Genomic DNA, 24,503 nt, shown 5'->3' with positions numbered 1-24,503 from the left:
ACAATGTAGTACAATACTTTTTATGAGGACATGCAAAAAAATTCTTTCGTTCTTCACTTTTTGTTCAGTCTAGCTTTAACATTTCCCATATTAAAGCATGATTTAATAAAGCATTTTAAAATTTAATTTAATTATTTATTTTTAAATGTTACTTTATTTTATTTCAATGTTTGAGTTTACCATAATTTACTTATGCTGTCTATTTAAATTATAGGTAAATGAATTACAATAGTTTAGTTTAGTTTAGCTTTGTTTTGTTTAGCTTTGTTTAGTTTCGTTTAGCTTCGTTTAGTTGCGTTTAGTTTCGTTTAAGGTTTGAGTAATACTACCAGAATTCACTTAAGTGGTCTATTAAAATTATATGTATATGAATTCCAACATTTTTGTTCAGTGTCATTTAGTTTTGTTTGTTTTCGTTTAAGGTTTGAGTAATACTACCAGAATTCTTCCAAACATGTTTTGTTTTCTTGGTTTATGTTGTCTATTAAAATGATAGCTGTATGAATTCCAGACGGGATCTCCTTTAATGGTCTTCCAGTGTCTTATGGCCCTGTTAACTTTAGCCTGAGGTGGGAAAATGTTAGCAAACATTCAGCAGAAACCTTTTTTAATTTTAATGATAAAAATCTCAACTGGCCTATATGAGAATGACAGGCCACATAGCTGGAAAAGTGACGTGTGACAGAAGAGTGGCAGTGGTAGTACTCAGAGACAGCGAGACATAATAGCACCCCTGAGAGAGAGAGAGAGAGAGAGAGAGAGAGTTATGGGCTGCCGACTCCACAGAGGCAGGTTGCTGTGTTAGGGCTGCATAAAACTCACTCATGTGTGTTACTGGTCTCCAGTGTCACGCTGTTACTCAAACCAACTCACCCACAATGCCATTTATAGAGCTATCAAAGACACAGCAATGGGCAAACACACACTTGGACATTGATTTATGATACTCGCATCCAAACAGCTTTAAAAAGTGTATCCTTCATGCTTTTATCAATTTATCCAATACTACTGATGGTTTGGATGACAGATATTGTTTTCATGTTCTTATTTCAATCTATTATGCGCGTCTGTTTACTGGTTTATTTGTCTGGTGGATGTGTTTGAAAACTGGAATATCAAACTACTCATTTAATAAACATTCTTCAGTAGCGGCAGAGAGGAAATCAAGGAAAATCATCTCCGGATAAACAAACACTGTTGCAAATACCTGAGCCGTGCCGGCTTTGGTTACGCAGAGAGACGGAGAATGATGGTTTTGCCCAGATCCTTGTGCTTGAATGCCTGTGTTTGTGTGCCTTGTAATGACCGTGTGTGTTTGTGTCTCTCTAGATGTGGACGAATGTATGGACAACAACGGCGGCTGTCAGCAAATCTGCGTCAACACTATGGGCAGTTATGAGTGCCAGTGCAAAAACGGGTTCTTCCTGAGTGACAACCAGCACACCTGCATCCACCGCTCGGATGGTGAGTCTCATCCTGCTAATACTGCGCACTGTCCTGGCCAGCTGTGACCCAAACAAACCAGACATTTCGTTTTTTAGCTTGTGTTTGAAGTTTTATTGTTGCTTCACCTGCAGTCAAATCTCATTGGTCTAAAATAAATGTGTGCCAAAAAACTGTTCAAGTACTGAATAAAATATAAAATGTTAGGGAATAAAAAAACGATTAAATGACTTATTTACTAATTAGTTTATTAATATTATATTATATCATTTTATATTATATTATATATAAAGGAGCTGCAAGTTAAGACATCAATAGATAAAAAATATATAACTTGATATTAACTTTTAGGACTTTTTGATTTAAAAGAAAAAGAGAAAAAACACAATAAAGTTAAAACCTCCAGTAACTTATGTTTGGTCACTAAATTAAGATATTAAAGGAGAACTCCGGCGCAAAATGAACCTTTGGTCTAATAAAACATTGGTACCTAGTCAACCGTTCTCTGAGATTTGTTTTCATGATAATCGAAAGTAAAGAGTTTTATCTCTAAAAACTGTTTAGCGTATAATGCTAATTATGGGGACATCTATTAAGTAAAAATAAATCGCTAGTTTATACCACTAACAAGACTCAAAATAGCCCCACACAAACACAGTAACATAATGAGGGTCCCTACATGCAAAACGAAGCATTGAGAACTTTGTAAGTGTACAGACCGTTTAATAAGAAGATAAAGATAAAGACAGTCCACTTCGTGTATACAGACAGGAGCCATCTTTGGAAAACAGTCTCGACTAATCAAACCACGAACGACGTGCTAAGTGAGCTGAACTGTATAAATGGCGTTCGTGGTTTGATTAGTCGAGACTTTTTTCCAAAGATGGCTCCTGTCTGTATACACGAAGTGGACTGTCTTCATAAAATATCTTCTTATTAAACGGTCTGTACACTTACAAAGTTCTCAATGCTTCGTTTTGCATGTAGGGACCCTCATTATGTTACTGTGTTAGTGTGGGGCTATTTTGAGTCTTGTTAGTGGTATAAACGAGCGATTTATTTTTTCTTATTAAATGCCCCCATTACTAGCGTTATACGCTAAACAGTTTTTAGAGATAAAACTCTTTACATTCGATCATCATGAAAACAAATCTCAGAGAACGGTTGACTAGGTACCAATGTTTTATTAGACCAAAGGTTCATTTTGCGCCGGAGTTCTCCTTTAAATCATTTTGTGTTTTATTTTATACACTTTTAAGCTGCAAAATGTATAAATGCATAAAATAGCTTTTCCTAGGTATATCATTATATCACATGCATTTTGAGTTGTGTACTTTATTAAAACTGATCCAGTCCCATGCTAAAAGTTGTGATTTACGTCTGTCATTTTGTCACTTTTGCTGTTATTGATGACAGACGAATAATTCTCCGCTGGAAGCTTGTTGTGTCCTGTTAGGCCGTTTTCTTATTCTGATTATGTGTCCATGTGTACTCTGTCTTTCCCACTGTGGGTTCAGAACAGCCAATTCATCAGCATCTCACTTCTGACAGTCTTGACCCTGGACAGAGCTGAGGGTCAGAGGTGGAAGTTGAAGGCTTGAACGCGCAGGCGGCCAGCGGGCATGTCTTTGTGTGTGGATGGTGCGCATGCATGCAGTTTAAATGCATGGTAAAGTCAGTCATGACGTGTGTGTGTGTAGATCATGCGACCCTCTTGTGCTTTCTCATTCCGCCTGTCAGAATTAACTAATGATGCTTCTCCATGTCGAGGCGGACACATTCCCACACACTACGTAAATCTGAGCAATTTGCACACAAAGTCATGAATGAGAGTGGGTTGCTTCGTAATCGCATCTTTGATGTCCCTCACAATCATGTGTGGAATGTGGAGAGGAGTGTACGGCCCCCTCCTTTTCATCCTCTCCTACTTTTTTAGGCTATGTTTGCAGTCTTTTCATAGGCTCTCTAATCTTTAGGATGTGTTCATATGAATGTGTGTGTGTGTATGTACGCAGTGTATATATAAATGAGTATGTACTGAGTAGTATGTCAATATAAATGGACTGTTATAATGGATAACTGTTTTAAAAAGTGATTTTTCACTATTATTTACAACAGGATTTGCATTTTCATGGGTTTAAATAAAAATTTTGTTATAAGAGACAATAAAAACAACTTTGTATAAAATTGTTCTTCACTTGCTGAAATTGAATCGGAATGATAAGGGAACTAAGTGAAATACTTCACACTGCATGCTAAAGAGAATAAACGGCAATCCCAAAATTAATTTCAAGAATTTTCTAGTCTTGACTGATCTTTTTTCATAATTGCTAATTTTCCCTATTTTTTACATTTCACTGGGAGAAGATCAGAGGAAAATGATAGAGCCAGTCAGGAGCTGGACAGAAAAATATAGAATTTGAGAGGAGGGGTACAGAAATGCGCCATATTTGCTTTTGGTGAATCTCTGCTCCTGCATGTAGTATTTTTACTTCAAAAGCAAAACTTCAGTAAATACTCTAGTAGTGTATGTTTTTATGTGAGTGAGTGTGTGGTGCATTTGTGTACTTGTCTGTAAACAATCTAAATAGTTGTTTTTGTGGATAGCTAACTGATGTGCTGTGGCAGTCCTGGATGGCTCCGCACGCTACACACACACACACACACACACACACACACACACACACTGCTCTATACCCACTGTAAACAGAAAGATGAATCGGATATTTGCCACTGGAAAGACTGGGTATCTTTTTCAATTATGAATTTTATGAGGAATACTGTTCTGCTCAAAGTCGTCAGTAAACTTTAAGAATTTTTTATTTAGGGTTTTATTTTACTTCCTTTATAGTTTATTTATTTATATTGTTTATTTAGTACTATTTAAATTAAGCTATCTGACATACAGATATTTACAAACTTTACATAAGACAAAATAATCCTACAGTAGTAAAACAAAACACAATTACAAAAGGCTGTAAACAGTAAGGCTAAAGTAAAATCAGATAGTTTACCAGATCAAGAAAATATGCAGAAAGTAGCTGGGTTTCCACCCACATATTTTCACATAAAAGTGCTGAATGGATATGGCAAGATGATAATAATAATAATTTAAAAATAATAATAATAATAATACATTTTATCTTTTGCTTATCATTTTTATTTTTTAATATCTGGTAATATTTACTATTATATTTACTATTTTTATTATTTATTATTAAATTATTATACATTTATTATTTTTAATTATTTTTTTAATTATATAAAAATGATACAATTAATTTTAATTAAGGAAGAAATTTACTTGGAATTTCAATTGGAGCCATTAATGGTGCAGAAATGACACGCTGTACCTTTAAGCCCGCGTACAGTTTTCCTCATCCGCCTTAGTCTCACAGTCAGACACACTGATTACAAACAGGCAAGCTTTCACACGTTTAATCTCACCCTAAATGAACCTCTCACCTTCCTTCATCACCCTCACTCATCAATAGTGTGTGTTTGGGTATCTGTGTGTGTGAATGTGTGTATGTTTCTTGTTTACAGTTAGTCTGTCACCAGTATGGCCCATTGGCTCATGCCTAAGGCTTATGTATACGTGTGTGTGTGTGTGTGTGTGTGTGAGAGAGAGAGATGTGTGGTGTTGTGTGTTTACAATTCTTCACTCACCAGTGCGTCCTACTGGCCTGAGTCTAGCGCAGTGTTGCGCAGTGTGTGTGTGTGTGAGACATTGGCGCCGTCTGTCTGCTGTGGAAAACTAGCTCTATAAGAGGCCATGTTCCTTTGACTATAAGGCTTCTGTCAGGTCTATTGACCTGTGTGGGTCACTGTTACTGTAATGTCCATAACAGTTCATATAGTTAATGAAAGTTTTACGGCAGTTGTTAGGTCTATTTATGCATGAATAATCACATGCAATAAGCATCTGCATAAAATCTAAAAGCAATCAATATGTCTATCCATCTGTCTGTCCTACTGTCTGTTTGTCTATCTATCCCTCCATCTACCTATCTATCCTTGTCTATCCCTCCTTGTGTCTATCCATCCATCAGTCTGTCTATCTATCAGTCAGTCTGTCTGTCTGTCCATCTCTCTATCCTTCTGTCTATCCATCAGTCAATCTGTATCCGTCTGCCTGCCTGTATCCATCCATGCCTCAATCTGTCTATCCATCTTTGTGTCTATCCATCCATCAATCTGTCTACCTGCCAGTGAATCTATTTATCTACCTGTCTGTCTACACGCCTCTTAGTCTGTCTATCCATATGCCTATCTCTCCATCCATCAATCTGTCTATCCCTCTGTCTGTCCATCCATCGGTCTGTCTGTCTCAGGGAGAGTCGAAATAGTAAGTACACACACAGAAGCAAACAATAAAGCCTGATGGCTATGAGTCGTCAGGGATGTGTTTCCATTATCGTTATTTTTTCTTCACTATTCTTTTTTTTATAGTTGTGTCTCAAACATTCCTGGGAAAGAGTGACTATTGTTTCTTTGGAACCCTGTTTAGTTTACACAGTTATAAACTGAGTTTCTGCTCCAGATGGCCCAGTGCCACTGATAGAGTCAGAGCAGCCTAACCTAGTGGATGTAAACCCTTCACTTTCTGTCATCTCTGTTCCCGCTCTGGAGGGAATCAGATTGTAGATTCTTTTTTTATTTATTGTTAACTTATTATTGCAGTATCAGTCCCCCTCATTTGCTTGCATTTCATTTTGTTTATTTTTATTTTTTTCTCTGGAACCGTTCCGTCCCCGTGTTCTTCTGGCCCGAGCTGTCCAGTTTGAAAATTGAAGCCTTGGCTCCTGATGGGATTTTAAATATGGCACAAAATGTCACCACATGTTGTGAAAATAATAACCTTGTAAATTCTTCTCAACCGCTGATATCCTGGCGATTGTTGGTGGGTTGTAAATTAGGACTTTACTTTTTTTTCTGCCCAGCCAACAGCCCGTCGGCTTCTCCGGACTCGGAAAGGTAGAAGTAACCAATGGGTTTGGCAGTGTAGTGTGAATGAATCAGAATCTTTCCTAAATATTTAAAGGAATAATTCACCCAAAACTCCTGAAAATCCTGTCGTTATTTACTCACCCTAATGTGGTTCCAAACCGGCATGCTGTTATTTTTCCCATAAAACAAGAGGAGAAATTTTGAAATTGAACTGTACATAGTGACCACATCTGTCAAGCTTCCAAAAGGACAAAAAAGTCCTATAAAATAACAGTGCATGTGTGTAAGTGATTCCTGCCTATTCTGTGTGACATGACCGTCTTCAGGTCTACCTACCTGTCTCTCTGTCTCGTTCTCTCTCTCTCTTTCTGTCATGAGAAAATCATTAATGCATTGGCTCACCCCGGCGCCACCCCTACAGTTCAGACGCTGGTGGAGAAATGCAGGCTGATGATTTATGAGCACATGAGAGGAATATGACCCAAACTCACATGAACACACACACACACACACACACTACAGTCCTTTTCACACATTGATAGAGACACATTATCACATCTTCACACGAGCATTCGATTCTGGTAAGATTAGAGTAAGACCTCTCCTAAAGGGGACATTTTTAAAAAGTGCTGTTCTTTTTAACTTTTTATTCATCAAAGAATCCTTGAACACCAATTCAGCATATTAGAATGATTTCTGAAGGAGCATTTCTGAAGGTTACAATGAAGGCATTACAGGAATAAATAAAAATTCAAAATATATTAAAATAGAAAACAGTTATTTTAAATTGTAATTATATTTCACAATATTACTGTTTTACTTCATTTTTGATCAAATAAATGGGGGTGAGCCATTTGGTGAGCATAATGAGTTCTCTTACGAGAGGTTCTCTCGTATTGCGTTAGCTAGCTTACGCTGCGGGAAAGATTCATCTTTGCTGAGAGTTTGAAGCCAAAAAATTATTTTATAATTTGTATCCATTGACAACGCAGTTCCTCTGCGGCAGACCTAGAGCAGGGTAGCTAGCAGCTCATTGGTTCGCTCAGAGAGAACTGCTTAAGCCTATGGGAGAGCGGGGCTGAACCCGCTGCCAATGAGAGGCGCCCGCGCGCTCATTGCATCATGGCCCGCCAGAATGGGCGTGGCTATGGTGTATATAACAGTCTCTCCCAGGCTTATATGTTGATTCATTTCATCTTCAGCGAGCTACACGCTTCTGCTGTCCTGAGAAAAGCCGTCGCCGTCGAGAAGGCATCACTCTAGCGAGCTCCCGGACCCTGAAGAAGCCGGCCGTCTTCGCCACCTTCAGCCGCCCTGCAAGCTAGCGCCATCCGACGACTGTATCCTTTTTCTCTATATCTAAAAGAGCCGAGCGTCTTTTTAAAGATGTCTCGTTTTTCCTGCGGCTCTTGCCGCGCTCCTCTCGAGGACGGAGACCGCCACGTCATTTGCGCTCTCTGCCTGGGACTCGAGCACGCAGAACTCGCCCTCGCGGATGGAGGATGCGACTTCTGTGAGAGCCTGCCGTTGTCGTCCCTGCAGGCACGACTTCTGGCGGCAAAATCCGCTCCCGCGCCGCCTCTCTCTTCGCCGCGTAAAAAGAAACGCCGCGCCCAGAGGCCGCCGGAGCCCCCTGCGGAACCATGCGGGCCGCCGCCGCCGCTTCCCGCTTCCCGCTCTCCCTCCCCGCCCCAGCCGGACATACAGTTGCCGCCGAGTGGCCGCTCTGTCGCTTCCGATGACTCCGCGGAGGAGAAGGATTCCTGTTCACTGCTCGCGTCAGACAGTGAGGAATGGTCATCTCTCGGTTCCACGAGAGAGTCGGCGGGGATCCGTGCCGGAATAGAGGAGGAACTAATGCGCCTCCTCTCACAGGCCGTCGAACGCCTCGGTCTCGAGTGGTCTCCTCCACCCGAGCAGGCCCCGAACCAGATGGACGGCAGGTTTTTTCATCGGCGCTCGACCCCCGCGTGCAACCGGGCCGCCCCATTCCTGCCTGAACTTCACACAGAGCTGACGAAGTCCTGGAATGCCCCGCTCTCGGCTAGAAACCGCTCCGATATATCCGCCTCGCTGCGCTCGGTGGACGGAGCCGCCGAAAAAGGTTATTCAGCCATGCCGCCCGTTGAGGACTTGGTTGCCGCACACCTCTGCCCGCCCTCTGCTAGATGGCACTCTTCCCCCACGCTTCCTTCGAAAGCTTGCAGAGCGACCTCGAGCTTTCATGCTCGCGCCTATGCCGCCGCCGGTCAGGCCGCCGCAGCGCTGCATTCTATGTCTGTCCTCCAAGTGTTACAGAGCGATATTCTCCGTGAGTGGGCCGAGAGCGGTAGAAACCCCTCCTCCGCTGTCACGGATCTGAGAAGTGCTACGAACCTCGCCCTTCGCGCCACTAAAGCCGCAGCACAAGCTCTGGGGAGATGCATGGCCAGCCTTTGTGTATCCGAGAGACACTTATGGCTCACGCTCGCCGACATGGGAGATTCTGAGCGCGCCGCGTTTCTTAACGCGCCCCTCTCCCCGACGGGCCTTTTTGGATCTGCTGTCACGGGAATCGTCGATCGCTTTTCCGAGGTCCAGAAAGCCACTCAGGCCATGAATTTGTTTCTGCCCCGTCGCGCTAGCTCTTCCGCAGGCCGCTCTCGCAAACCTCCTGCCAGAGCTCTACCACAGCGCCCTACTCCGCAGACTCAAACAGCCCAGCGCAGACAGGGCGGCCGCCCTCGCTCTCGCTCTGACAGCCGCCGCAGACCGCCGCCCCCACGGGGCCCGCGACCCAAGATCACGCTGAAGCCTGATCATCAGAAGTCTGCCTAGCAAAGTTGAGAAAACGACGGCGCTCTCCCGCTGCGGCCGGACCGCCGTCAAAGCTTCGCCCTCTGCCAGTCCCCGTTGTTTCGCCGACTGCTGTAGTGTTTATCGCCACAAACAAGCCGGTGTCCCAGCCCGCTTGCGAGCGACAAAAAGCCGTTTTTACGGCTACCCAGAGAAATCTCAAAAAGAGAAAATATGCCAGTTGTGTAGAAAATGTGCCCACAATCATGTGTTCACCCATACACACAAGCATAACATATCCCGTGTCTCTCTCAGAGCCCCATCACATGAAACGGGCACAGCCCGCTCTAATATCAGAGAACATAAACACGCCCACGAGCTCATGCGCGTGTCCCCTCTCTGCTCGCTCTGTTTCACGGCCCATAGACTCCTCTCTGAGTGCAAGTCCCGTTGCCACACACATTCAAAGCGCGCCCACACACTGTGTCCAGCCCGCTATGTGCAGCAATCAGGGCGATATAGCCATTCGGCCACTAGCCGCATGCTCCAAAGCGTGGAAAGCCATTCCAGGCATTTCCCCATGGGTGCTAAGCATTATAAAGAACGGCTATCTGCTACAGTTTCGCCGCCGTCCGCCTCGTGCGCGCGCTCGGCTCGAATCTACTGTCAGCCCGCTGGCCGCCGGCACGCTCCGCTCAGAAATCGCGACGCTGTTGCAAAAGGGCGCCATAGAGAGAGTCCCGCCATCTATGACCGAGTCGGGGTTTTACGGCCGTTATTTTCTGGTTCCCAAGAAAGACGCCGGCCTCAGACCGATTTTAGATCTCAGGTTTTTGAACAAAGTGCTCATGAAGAGACTGTTCAAGATGCTCACTACCAGGAAACTCCTCGCGCAGGTGCGCCAGGGGGACTGGTTCATCTCTCTAGACCTGAAAGACGCCTATTTTCAGATCCAGATAAATCCCCGTCACAGGCCATTCTTACGTTTCGCCTTCGAGGGTCATGTTTATCAATAGCCGTTCTCCCGTTCGGCTTATCCCTGGCGCCCCGTACATTCACGAAGTGCATGGATACGGCGCTCGCCCCCCTGCGGAGCCAGGGGCTGCGCATATTGAATTATCTGGACGACTGGCTGATTTTGGCCCAATCACAGACGGAGCTTCTGTCGCACCGCGCAGTTCTCCTCGACCATCTGAAAACGCTGGGCCTCTCTGTCAACTGGACAAAGAGCTCCCTTCAACCCAGTCAATCGATTTCCTTTCTAGGAATAGATTTGAACTCGGTCACGATGACGGCTCGCCTGTCCACACAGCGCGCGCGCAGTGTTCAGCGACTAGCCGCCTCGTTTCAGATGGGCACCCGCACACCTCTGAAAACTTTTCAGAGGATGCTGGGTTACATGGCCTCAGCCTCCGCTGTGCTTCAGCTGGGCCTTCTGCACATGCGCCCGCTTCAGCTTTGGTTAAACAGCCGTGTACCCCACCGCGCGTGGAACACGGGCCGCCAGCTGATCAGGGTTACGCAGACATGTCTCACGGCGCTGCAGCCATGGACAGTAGCAGAATGGTTTTGGCAGGGCGTCACGATGGGGACCTTTTCCCGCCGAAAAGTTATCTCGACAGATGCATCCAACATGGGTTGGGGTGCAGTCTGCGAGGGCTCACCGGCCTTCGGCCATTGGTCGACACAGGAAAGCCCCTTACACATAAACTGTCTGGAAATGCTTGCGGTCGAGAACGCGCTCTCGCGCTTCCTCCCGCTCATTCGGGGACACCACGTCCTGATCCGTTCGGACAACATGGCTGTGGTCTCCTATCTCAACCGTCAGGGCGGTGTCAGATCCAGGAATCTCTTCCTACTGACACACCGCATTCTAGTTTGGTCTCAGAGCCGCCTGCTCTCGCTCAGAGCGACGCATGTGCCGGGCCATCTGAATGACGGTCCAGACATACTGTCCAGGAACCTCATCTCCACAGGAGAATGGTCCCTGAACACACAAACGGTCCAAATACTGTGGCGGCTATTCGGCAGAGCAGAAGTGGACCTCTTCGCGTCAGAAGAGAACGCTCACTGCCCAATATTTTTTTCAAGGAGCGAGGACGCGCTAGCCCAGGAATGGCCTTGCCGCCCGCTCTATGCATTCCCTCCGATCGCTCTGCTACCGCAGGTAATTCAGAGGATCAGGGACACACGCCACTCGGTGCTCCTCATAGCCCCGCGTTGGGAGAGTCAGAATTGGGTTCCGGAGGTCACTCAGCTGTCACAGACAGCCCCGTGGCCCATCCCAGTCAGAGCAGATCTCCTCTCTCAAGCTCGCGGCACGATCTGGCACCCCCATCCACGGCGCTGGGCGCTACATGCATGGGTGATCAACGACTATTCGTCGATTTGCCAGAGGGAGTAAGAAACACTATCATACAGGCTAGAGCACCTTCCACGAGAAGGCTCTATGCGTCTAAATGGTCTGTGTTCTCAAAATGGTGCACCGACAAACATCTGGACCCACGGTCATGCGAGGTGCCGTCTTTGCTTGTTTTCCTTCAAGAGATGCTGGACAAGGGCAGGTCCCCCTCCACTCTCAAGGTTTACGTGGCAGCAGTCGCGGCGTTCTCTGAACCCCGACGCGCTCAGTCCCTGGGCAAAGACGAGTTAGTCATCCGCTTCCTCAGGGGAGCTAAGAGGATGAACCCTCCGCGCCCCCCTTCGGTTCCTATCTGGGATCTTTCTATAGTTCTCGAAGCTATGAAAGCACCCCCGTTCGAACCGCTCAAGTCTGTGGACCTAAAATACCTCTCGCTCAAAACCGTTTTTCTGACAGGGCTGTCCTCAGTAAAACACGTGGGGGTTCTTCACGCGCTCTCATCCAGCGCCGCGTGTCTTGAGTTTGGACCGAATGATTCTGTTGTCATTCTCAAACCTAGGCATGGCTATGTCCCGAAGGCGATTGGTACCCCCGTTCAGGGCTCAGATTATTTCCCTATCGGCTCTGCCTTCATCCGATAGTGAGCGCGACGCCAATCTCCTCTGCCCGGTGCGGGCTCTGAGATTGTACACTACGCGCGCTGCCGCGTTCAGACGCGCTGAGCAGCTTTTCGTGTCGTTTGGGGGGCGCACCAAAGGTCTGGCCGCCTCTAAACAGACACTGTCTAGATCAGGGGTCTCCAACCTTTTTTCATTTGAGAGCTACTTTTTAAAAATGAAAGTGGCCGAGAGCTACTCATGTAATACAATACTTAAATCTCTGAAATAATGTCTCATAACTCGCATATTAACAACTATCTAAACTGTTTTATACCTAAAAGGGTTTTTGTATGCCTATGTCACCCTTAAATGTCAGAGAAAAGAACAGAATCAGAGATTATTTTTTTTATAGAAAATTGTACTTTGCATATTATATTGTAAAAACACATAATTATAGTTGATTTTATAGTTCATCATGACTAGATATGAAATGGCATGATAATTTAATTTCATTAGTGACCAAAATGATCACGGTAATCACAGAATCCTGTTCAAAAAGTACTAATACTACACAATGAAATCAATTCACTAAGTTGTATGTCGAAAACCAGCAAATAACAAATAAATCCGCATCAATATGCACTTTTTGTTTACAGAAACATTAAAATAATAACATTAAAAATTATGGCTAGATTTTAAAGGAGTGTCTTGCAACATGTTATCTAGCCTACTGTACAAGTATGTACAAGTTCAAATAAAGTTTTGACAAAAAATGTTTTATAAAAATATAAACCTCACATATTTCAGCCTTTAAATCATTTTTATAAAAAGAATGAGCCAAAAAAGATAAATTACTGACTTTTACAATGCACATTAGCTTATCTTTTATTATTAAGAGTAAAATTCGATCTGATTTTCCCGTGGCGTCTGTCGTTGCTATGCAACCATGCACTGCGCTCTCCACAATGACAAAGAAGTTTTAGTAGCTAATAGATTTCCACCACCGAAAAACACTTGCTGTAGCTCTGCTACAAGATTTATTTACGGAGAAGAGAAAAACACCCGTAGTGTTTGGGTGCACCCCCATCCTTCATGTTGACTGAGCTTTCAATGTTGTTATGGAAAGGGTGAAGCTGATTGGTTGACCTGCGGTACGTTTGCGGCATACTGAATAGTTGCATTTTTTTCATCTCGCTGCACCTGGAAAAAAATAGCGCGTCGCTTTAATTATGAGCGCGCTTGCCTCGCACCTAAATTTGAAATAACGAACTTGAGGACGCAAAAGACTCGATATGTGAACGGCTCCTTGACGAGCAACCTCCAATCAGGCCACGAGCTAACGTTACTGGTAGCTCGCGAGCGACGTTTGGACCCCTGAACTAGAGTAAGTCAGAGTTCACCTAAACTTATCTAAACTCATGTATAATGAACAGAAGGTATTGTCATTTTTAAATATAAATATATGCTATATAAATGCAACAGGTGTGATTGAAAAAGAATATCAACAGAATACAATTACATTTCAGACGCAGCTCACTACTGAGTTGTGCTATTTTTAGACCAGGCCTGCGGGCGACTCATGTGGTCCCTGGGGGCGACCTGGTGCCCGCGGGCACCGTGTTGGTGACCCCTGGTCTAGATGGATAGTGGACGCTATCGCCTCTGCTTACGCATCTAAATGCCTGCCCTGCCCTCAGGGCATCAGGGCGCACTCCACTAGAGGCATGGCCTCATCGTGGGCATGGTCCTGTGGAATTTCCATTCATGACATTTGTGTGGCCGCGGGATGGGCCTCCCTGTCCACTTTTGTCAGATTTTACAACTTGGAAGTTCCCGCCTTGCAGGCAAAATTACTAGCTGTCTAACGATCAGCTCCCTAAGAAGCTGCATTACTGGGAGTCCCTCACACAACCGGTTCGCCCCTTGTGCTCTCCTTAGATGCTTATGTATACACTTCATGTGCCCGCTCTGCCGGCCTCATATTACATTCACTCCACGTTAAAAATCCCCCGGTATCACCCTGGGATTCATGAGTGGATTCATAGCGCGCACGGCGTTGACCAGGTGTTCCCGCAGCGTAAGCTAGCTTACGCAATACGAAAGACCCTCTCGTAAGAGAACGAATCGGTTACCTAACGTAACCTCGGTTCTCTCTAGAAGAGGGAACGAGTATTGCGTTCCCGGCCGTGCTTGCGCTACTAGCGTTTCGCTTCACGCTGAAATAAATCAACATATAAGCCTGGGAGAGACTGTTATATACACCATAGCCACGCCCATTCTGGCGGGCCATGATGCAATGAGCGCGCGGGCGCCTCTCAAATTGGCAGCGGGTTCAGCCCCGCTCTCCCATAGGCTTAAGCAGTTCTCTCTGAGCGAACCAATGAGCTGCTAGCTAGCCTGCTCTAGGTCTGCCGCAGAGGAACTGCGTTGTCAATGGATACAAATTATGAAATAATTTTTTGGCTTCAAACTCTCAGCAAAGATGAATCTTTCCCGCAGCGTAAGCTAGCTAACGCAATACTCGTTCCCTCTTCTAGAGAGAACCGAGGTTACGTTAGGTAACCGATTCGATTTCTTTCAAAAACATTGAAAAATCTTACCGACCTCAAAATCGTAGTTGGTGGTGAATACGTCACATCTCTCTTCACCTTCTTTTATTCTCTCACTATCTGTCCTGTGAAGGATAACAGCAGAAAAGGTGGGATTTAGAGAAAAAAAAAAAGTAAAGATAAACACTGCTGATTGACCATTAGGTGGCAAAGGTGTCTATTTGGATTGTGTGAGGAAAGGAAGTGAGCTAAACGAATCCACTGTACACACGCACGCACACACATGTAAGTGTAAGTAAAGTGTCTTAGACCTTTCACTCGCACACGGCCACCCGCTTCTGTCCCGAGTCCCCAGCAAACATCCTGCTCAGACGGTGGAATCCTGCAGGGTCACGGCAGAGGTCAAAGGGCATGAGCATGTGCGTATTTTTGCCTGTAGTCCTAGAGATGATAGTTTTTTTTGTTTTGTTTCTACATAAAAATGGTGATGAGTGACGACTTAGTACTCTTTAAATAAAGAGTTTTGACTAGCATGTTGGAAAACTATTTCAGTCGTCTCATGGCCGAAACTTTCTCTGCAGGGCCAGTTTTAGGGTGGAAGAACTTTGATTGAACTGTACGAAACACACACCCACACACTCGCTTACAAACACATGCACATATACTGCTGAGGTGCTGACAGCAAGTGGGCACTGAAGGTCTTGCCCACCGTCTTCCGCTGGTTATAAATACTGTGATTAAATATTAGCTTTTCAGCTGAAGTAACCTTCATGAGCTGCTGCATTTCCTCTTTTGCTCTGTTTTTATAGTTTTCTTTATGTTTTTTCCCGTACAGTTTAAGATGTAGTTTGACTGTGGCAGGTAGACTGTAAGATGTAGTTTGACTGGCTATAAGGAGAACCGGAACTTTTCCCTTGACTTGCGGGCCAGCTGTCAAAACTTGTTTAAATATACAAAGCAAATATGCAAAGATTTAAAGGAAGAAAACGATCTGAAGCCGAATCATTCTAAAGGGACTTCTCACCCCAAAAGGGTGGATCATATATTTTTTTATTCTGTCATTATCCTTCTAAAAAGTGGAAAAAGCACCATAAAATGATCAAAAATTATCCATATGGCTCATGTAGTACATTTCTAAGTCTTCTAAAGTCATACAGCTTTGTGTACTGACTCAAATTTAAGTCACTTTTCACTGAGAATCTGCTGCAAGTGGAGCACTGAGTTTGTGAACTGGATCAGTTTAGTTTGTGTATGAAATAATATTGTATATTAATTGAAGAATCATTTATAAAATCCTTGATTTTACTTTTTGATCACCTGACTCCTTAACATACCTTTCTCTCATTCAGTCGTTCATTCAAAAACCAGTCATTCAAAATATAATCTATGTGGTATGTTGTATAACTAAAACAGGTAACACTTTAGAATACGGTTCCTTCGTTAATGAATAACTACACAGGAACAAATGAGTAACACAATATTAACAATCTAGTAACTACTATTAACTAACAAGAAATTCTGATTAACGAATTAGTAAGTAACATCGCACAGATGAAAGTGGTAGTTCACAATTAACTAATTGATAACTACTATTTTTTTTATGCTTCCCAGAGAACTACTGAAGAATATTAATAGTTCATGCAAAACTAATCAATAACTAATGCAGGACAAATGACTAGCACTACATTAACATTAATAACTGCTGTAAACAAATACACACGGTTTATCAATATGTAATAGCATAGCAGACTTATGATTTGGGAAATAATTAGCCTATGCTCTCTCCTAGAGAACTATTTATCAACTGAATAATTTTAAAGAAATGGCTTTTTAAATGCAGTTGTCGGGACCTTACTTGTCCTGTAGTGATTCAATGCCTGTCCAGAGGAATGCCAGAAATTGGCCAGAGTCACGGTGACGGCTGGAACATATTGAGTTATCGGCCATCCAAATACCATATTCAGTGATTTTATTATTTAACCTATACCTCGCAAAAAAAAGAAGAAGATTTTATTAATGTCTCCTACCTCATACGTGCGTGCAAATATCTTGTGAGGGATTAGAAGATTCTACACTTTAGGATTGGCTTTTCATGTAATAATCATGATAACTAACTAGTAATGACTCAAGTGTTACTACATACTTCTAAAGGAATTACTAATTATTTGGATCCGTATTCTAAAGTGAAGATCATGGTAACTAACTAGTAATTACTCAAGTGTTACTACATACTTCTATGGGAATTACTATCTAAAACTTCACCAAAAACCTCAAAAGCTTAAAAGAATTAGTAATTCCTTTAGAAGTATGTAGTAACACTTGAGTAATTACTAGTTAGTTACCATGATCTTCACTTAGAATACGGATCCAAATAATTAGTCATTCCTTTAGAAGTATGTAGTAACACTTGAGTCATTACTTGTTAGTTACCATGATTCTTACAGTAGTTCTCTGGGAAGCATTAAAAAAAGTAGTTATTGATTATTTAATAGTGAACTACCACTTTCATCTGTGCGCTGTACTTACTAATTTGTTAATCAGAATTTCTTGTTAGTTAATAGTAGTTACTAGATTGTTAATATTGTGTTACTTATTTGTTCCTGTGTAGTTATTCATTAACGAAGGAACCGTATTCTAAAGTGTTACCCTAAAACATAGGCCCTATCTAATATATAAATATATAACATGTTTAAAAATTCTCTAAAAAAGTATTACAGCTGGCTATGAACTGGAGCACATGATATTTTTTGTTCCAGTCCATCCCTGGTTGGTAGAAGTGTGCAAAATTAGAGGTGTCCTGATACATGTCCAGCTGTGTTTTTTTTTGGGGTTTTTTTCAGATTCTCTTTCTCCCACTTTTGCTATCTGACTCATTCCTCACTGAAGAAAACAGCTGCGTTATGTCAGAATAGAGGCGTAAAGGCTAAAGTGTGTATGTTTGCCTCAGTGTATGATCACCAGCTATTTGTAAACCTTCATGTTGAGGGAGAGACAGATGTAGTGAGAGAATAGAAATGCACATAGACACCGGGATACTGTCTCTTTCTCCAGTCACAGTGACTTCAATAAGGGTCACTGGGTTAGCCGGGGAAGGTTCCAGAAAAAAGGCCCACTTTAATGTTAGCCGTAATTAATAAGCTTGTGTGTGTGTGTGAGAGAGAGAGAGAGAGAGAGAGAGAGAGAGAGAGAGAGAGAGAGAGAGAGAGAGAGAGAGAGAGAGAGAGAGAGAGAGAGAGAGAGAGAGAGTGTGTGTGAGAGAGAGAGAGAGAGAGAGAGAGAGAGAGAGAGAGAGAGAGAGAGAGAGAGAGAGAGAGAGAGAGAGAGAGAGAGAGAGAGAGAGAACTTGTGACGAGCTGTTAAGAAAGCTTGTGTTTGAAGTAGAGATTGGGGAGGGTTTTTGGAAAAGGCTGTTTTCAGTTGAAGGACATCAATGGTTGCTGGTGAAAAAGAGCCTCATTGAAATTCATGGCTTAGTACATATAGCATTGTGCATTTGGAGAGAGATTGAAAGTCTGACAGATTTCAATTAAAATGGCATTTACAAGAGATGGGAAAAAAGGGGGCCTGAGGCCGTGTTTGTGTATGCACTCATGTATAGTTAACTGGTTTTTACTGAAATTCATTTGTTACATAAAATGACAGACTTGTCAAACTTTGCCAAACGTGCAAGATTTGAATGTAACCTTGGAAACCAGTTACATCACTTCCTGTTAGCAAGACTATTACAGGTGTCATATTGTAATCATTTTTATAATTAATAATATTAGTCAAAGTTGTTTTGCACCCAGTCATAATTTAGTTTTTCATTGCCCATTTAACCTTTCTCTGATCTTTAGAATCTAATAGGAAGCTTTAGAATTAAACATGCTCTGCTTTTAAAATGTAAATGCTATGAAATGAGTAAGAGTGCTTTTCTGCTCCAGTGTAGTTTGAAATGTGCCACACAAATGGTTTAGATTGGACCGAAATGATCTGTGAACTTGTTCAGATGTTTCAGAAGGATCTGCAGATACGGCGTAGCCAGAAACGGCACACATTTTTGCTAATTTTCTGAACACTTAATTTCTAAAGATCGAGGAATTTTGTATTAACATTGACCCCTTGAATACAGTTAACATGCTGAACAATTTTACACATCAGAAGCAAGCTAAATGATATTCAGAGCCACTGGGCTAAAACAAAACTTTTCCACCCTTATAAAGAGTTGTCGGATATGTAGGCCATCTTAAGAGGTCTTTATTTTATATGTATCCACATTATGTTGACGTTCAGAGCTACAAAGACAGATTCCATCCTATTCTCTCCATCTATGGACATATGAGACTATTTTGTCGGCCCAGAAGAAACGCCGGGTTGAGCTGTACTGTAATTGGTGTATAAATTATTATACCTTAGACTTTAAAAGGTGGCTTCTCTTTTGACATTGCATTTGGGGCTTTTAGAGCACTTATTTTAAGTGGTGGGTTTATGAGTAACAGAGCGCATGCACACACAGAGTGTATACTGATATTAAACACACGTATGTGCATGAGCCTGCTGTCTTTTTCTCTCACAAGCACTCACTTAAAATTTCCCATAATTGCCATTTTCTCTCACATATTTCCTGAGTGCTGCTGTGGATGTACACAAATGGAGGAATGACAGTCTGAGGTGAAAGAGGTCAATATTTTGTTTCCTTTTCGGTCTGTGTTCTTGTGACAGCTGGATGGCATATTTAAAACTTTAGCCGGGCAGAAGGTCTTATTTTATCTCCCGCACTTCCAGTTAAAACCCTATCAAACCCTTTGCAGCCCAATCAAGTCTCTCACTACATTAGTCTGCCAATCACTGACCTCGAGTAGTGTTTAAAATGTTCTATAGCACTTCACACTCTCACACCGTTGGGTGAGAATTGTGGCAGATCTCTTTGTCGTTTAAAGGTTTGATGACCCTCTCCAGAGTCCACGTTAATTAGGCACATCAAGGTGTCCTCTGGGACGCCGACAGAAAAGCAGCCTACTTTAGGCTCTGTCCTGAGAGCACTTAGCGCTTCTGAAGAGGCTACAGAGGGGGCAGAGATGCAAGAACCCGCCATGTTTCCACGGAGACTTGCTTTTGTGTACATACACATTCTTTGCTCATTGTTTGGCCTGAAGATGAGGAGGATGTCCATTAGAGAAGCCCAACAGTTCCTTTCTGTCATTCCTTGTCTGGCTCTTTTATTCCGGGCTTTTATGTTATCATTTTGTTTAGGAAACTTGGAGGATTCACTCAGGACGGTGAGAGATGCTGTGTTAGATAACCGTTATACTCTACTTATGAGATCAGAGAAAAAGGAAACAGCAAACTGAAATTTATCATTTCCTGAATTGAACATTCTGTCATTTTATGCAATGTCACGTCATTCCAAAAACCTGCATGATTTTTTGCCCTAAAACGGCAGATTATATATATATTTGTAGTTTGTATACAGATAGATAGATAGATAGATAGATAGATAGATAGATAGATAGATAGATAGATAGATAGATATACATATTATATATATATATATATATATACTAGTAATATATAGTACATAAAATATGTGTGTGTATATATATACTGCTCATATTTCCTTGCAATTACATTTAATCACAGTTTTTAATCTTTAAAACGACAGAAAAGCATATGATTAAATTGTTGAGCCTTGAGCTGAACTGAAGAACCAAATCGTTCTGGACTGCGTTTCCCAAAAGCATCGTAAGCCTAAGTTGATCGTAGAGACCAACGTCAAGCTTACGATGCTTTTGGGAAACCCAACCCTGATTCGTGAACTGGATCAGGCGACTCATTGAAATTAGAACTGTTCGTTCATGATACATTGCTCTATTTATAAGAGTAATGACTTAAATGGTCTATTTTCACACATACTCGACATATGCTGTCAGAAGATTTGGAATATAGTGCACAGGTTGAATGGACCACTTTTTTACAATACTTTTAGGATGCATTTAAGGCGCCCGACATATTGGAACAGTCAAAGCCGTATCATTTTATAATAAATAATAATTGCATTGGAAAAAATCGATATGTACTTCATAATTTCACTTTTTGTCTTCCCTCGAAGAAAGAAAGTCATACGGGTTTAGAACGACATGAGGGTGAGTAAACGATGACAGAATTTTCATTCGTGGGTGAATTATTCCTGTGGGTGAAACAAGAGGAGAGATTTTGCAATCTCAGAAGAAAATAGGATTGTAGATGTTTGCTGAGCATGTTGTCCGTGGAGAGAGTCTTTGTGTGCGCTTCCACAGGTCAGCCGGTGTCAGTGTTGTTCTCTGTGTGAAAAAAAGGTCCTGTGGCAGAAACATTAAACTAATTTACACCACTCATAAAAATCACACGCTCATCTCCAGGAGCCTGACAGAGGAGTGTTTGTAATGGGAGATTACATGACTGTAACTCAGGTTTCTCTCTTTCTTTCTCTCTGTCTTTCTTTTGGTAGATGGGATGAACTGTATGAATAAGGAACATGGCTGTGCCCATATCTGCAGAGAGACTCCCAAAGGTGGTGTGGCGTGTGAGTGCCGTCCAGGATTTGAGCTGGAGGAAAATCAACGTGACTGCAAATGTATGTACCAACTTAGCAACATAATCATATTAATATCCTTGCTCCCTCTGTCTCTCAGACTCCTAAAATTTAAAAATGTACTTCGTTAGTTATGTAACCCCTAACCAGAATAGAAATGACACGATACGACTAGATGTGAGTGTACATCATTTTAAAACATTTGTCAAAAATACTACTCATTTCTTCAGGCTTTTGGTCACACTTTAGATTAGGGTACAATTCTCAATATTAACCAACTAACTACGACTTTTGCCTCAATACACTCATAATTCTGTTTATTAATAGTTAGTAAGGTAGTTGTTAAAGCTCCAGTCCGTAACTTTTTTAAGTTAAAAATAATCCAAAATAATTATATTAAAAAAAAACTTATTCTGCCAGTGGTCAAAACTATCTGCTTGCCATAGCTAGATTCAAAACGGTTAGCTTGTAATAATGATTTTAATTCCAGTGGTACTGGTGGGTTTCCGCGGGAAATTCGAGCATGTCTTTGCGTCATGACGTCACACCCGTACACATAAAGAAGGAGTTTCGGCTATAGCCGGCTATACTGCGCGTGACGAGATGTTTAGATGTATAGGCTTTTCTCGCAGCACTTTACATAATTAAACTTATGGCATCCAGAAAGATCCAAACAACAATCATCAGTGTCATCAACTGGAGATTCAGCAGTTATAAAACCCAAAAGACTTCGTACTTCGGATTTAAGGTGGCTAGAGAAAGAGAAAGAAACCGTCTCATGCGAACACAAGGATTTAAACATCGGCGGGGCTTTTAAAAAGTGCTTGAACTCCGTGTTTTGAAGGGGTTCAAAACGGAAGAAGAGACAGCTTTTTTTTGCTGAACAAGTAAGACATTTCAGTAGTTCAATCGTGTAACAGTACGTTTTCTTAATTCACACAGTTATGGAGTTTCCTTTGTTGTGCCTTTCTCGATTTGCTATTATGGAGAATATGAATTCTGAACTACACAGGTAGCTGCTAACCATAAAACACATTAAATTTAACATTAGTCACGCAATGCTGATGTTGTTAACATGAACAATTTGAGAACAAAGTAGGCTATAATTTGCACGGTTGCTGTAAATCGCGTTGATTAAATCTAACGAAGCTTATCATGTCGAATGCTTTTCCCCCCTTAGTTGGTCAGAACAAAAATGGATTTTACTTACTTGTTCAGAAGACATTTTCTTATGAAAATTCTTATGTTGGTCAAACTTTCAAAAAGTGAATCTGTGATTCTGTATGACAGTATCCACACAGCGCGGTGACTGACAGCAGCACTCGCCTCAAAGCACTGTGTTCATCCGCGCTGTTTCATGCCGATTTACAACCCACGTAAAGATGATAATTCCGCGAATCACTGCAGTTACAGATTTCGAACAGAGAGATGGCGACAAAGAGGAAAAGTTCCGGACTGCAGCTTTAAGTTTAGGAATTGTGTAGGGTTCAGGGATGTAGAATTTGATCATGCAGAATAAGGCATTATTATGTGCTTTAAGTACTAATAAACAGCCAATATCCTAGTATTATGCATGCTAATAAGCAACTAGTTAATAGTGAGAATTGGACCCTAAACTAAAGTGATCCCAAACTTTTTAGTAAAGTAAAAAATTCTACTTGATGTACATTTAAAATGGCCACATTATAATTATAATTAATGTAGCTACAAATTATAAAGTCATCATGTATTGATCTCATTCAAGTTAACAACACTTGTTTAGATTCTTTTCAAGTGGTATGAAAAATCCCTTAGTTTTTCCTTATGGCCACAAGTGGCTTCTGAATATACATCTCAAAGAAAAACGGCTGGTGGCATCAAAGCCAAACAACAGGTTTACAGATTGATTTTAGTCTGCCCTCTAATACTGATCTGCCCTTAAACAAACCACCTCAGCCACTGATCTGTCAAGGACTTATAAGTTATAGTGCTGTGGCTCTGGCCTGAACATCTGGAGAACTTTCATCTACGATTCGTCATTCTTCTATTTTTAATACTAGTGGGAAAATCGTGGACCAAAGTCCTTCAAACTCCTATTCGTCCAAGTATTGCACAATGTATTAGATGTGGATTATCTGGACGGTCTCTTTGTCCAACCAAAGGCCTTTGACATCCACAAAAGATATTGGATGTGTTTTGTCCTCTCTTGTTAAGCCTATTTATTTTGCTAGACTACAAGGTTATTTATTGGCATTAATGGTTCCATAAAGAACCTTTAAAATCTATAGAACCTTTCTATTGCACAAAAGGTTCTTTATAGTGGGAAAAGGTTCTTAAATGATGTTCATAAAAAAATGGTTTTAAGAACTGTTCGCTGAAGGGTTCTTTAGGGAATCTTCTATAGCATCTCTGCAACCCCCCATGTAACTATACAAGATTATATACATTTTATTTTCCCCATCTGTCAATGACCAAAGTGTATACATAAAAAAAAGAGTTTCTGCCTTAAATTCTTAAGTGCAATCAATCTGGATGTTTAAGTCAATTCAACTTAAATTACATTAAACTGACTTAAACCAATAAGCTTGCTTAACTTGAGTTAAAGTTTGTAAAACATATGTTGTCATAACTTATTGATCATATCATTTTTTACAGTGTATGTGTACCTTGATTAAAGGGGTGTCCAGAGCGGTACACTTTTCTTTTTAGCCCTCCTCACAGTTCTTGTGTGTTGCCAGTGACATGTAACTATGGAAATGGTGGTTGCCAACACTCGTGTGATGACACCGACGTGGGGCCTGTGTGTGGATGTCATCAGAAATATGCCCTGCATTCGGACAGCAAGACCTGCATTGGTAAGTCACTCTCTCTCATACACACACACACACACACACACACACACACTGCCTGGTCGTTTATATACGTTTAGCTTTTCTAGCAAAATTCTTCATGGAAACCTCAGCCTTGTCGTATTTACACAATGAGCGCGAGGTGAGTGAGCTTTACCAGGGTTATATGTGGAGGGCTGTGTCTGACAGATTGGACAGAATGTTTGTTGAAGATGTTTTTGTAGGCCGGTCGAATGGTCCATATCACGGTTTCCGCTTTGAGGGTCCCGGTACACTGCGGTCAGAGAGTGCATTGGGTTCTGGCACGGCGAACCCCAAAGATTGGCCTCACGTCTCAGAGACGAACACCCCACACTCCAGCCCATGTGGCATCCAGGAACGAACTGCTTCCTTGCGGTTCAGGGGTCTATAAACATACACATGTCAATTGTAGCGTCCTCCACTCAT

At 42.1% G+C, this 24,503-nt stretch overlaps 1 protein-coding gene across 4 annotated transcripts in view; it reads left to right on the top strand.

Annotated features, from left to right (window-relative positions):
- scube1 (signal peptide, CUB domain, EGF-like 1) overlaps positions 1–24,503 on the top strand; it is a 73,256-nt gene that overhangs the window by 17,524 nt on the left and 31,229 nt on the right. For all 4 annotated transcript variants that reach the window (XM_056245093.1, XM_056245095.1, XM_056245094.1 and 1 more), the window contains exons 4-6: positions 1,330–1,464; positions 21,145–21,270; positions 23,946–24,062. In XM_056245093.1, the coding sequence (XP_056101068.1) occupies positions 1,330–1,464; positions 21,145–21,270; positions 23,946–24,062 (378 nt within the window). The remainder of the gene's footprint in view (positions 1–1,329; positions 1,465–21,144; positions 21,271–23,945; positions 24,063–24,503) is intronic.

The sequence above is a fragment of the Rhinichthys klamathensis genome, unplaced genomic scaffold (genome assembly GCF_029890125.1).
Source record: "Rhinichthys klamathensis goyatoka isolate OS25496 unplaced genomic scaffold, OSU_Roscu_1.1 h1tg000029l_1, whole genome shotgun sequence".
Taxonomy (NCBI): domain Eukaryota; kingdom Metazoa; phylum Chordata; class Actinopteri; order Cypriniformes; family Leuciscidae; genus Rhinichthys; species Rhinichthys klamathensis.
The sequence above is the reverse complement of the archived record's forward strand: the minus strand, read 5'-3'. Positions and strand labels throughout refer to the sequence as shown.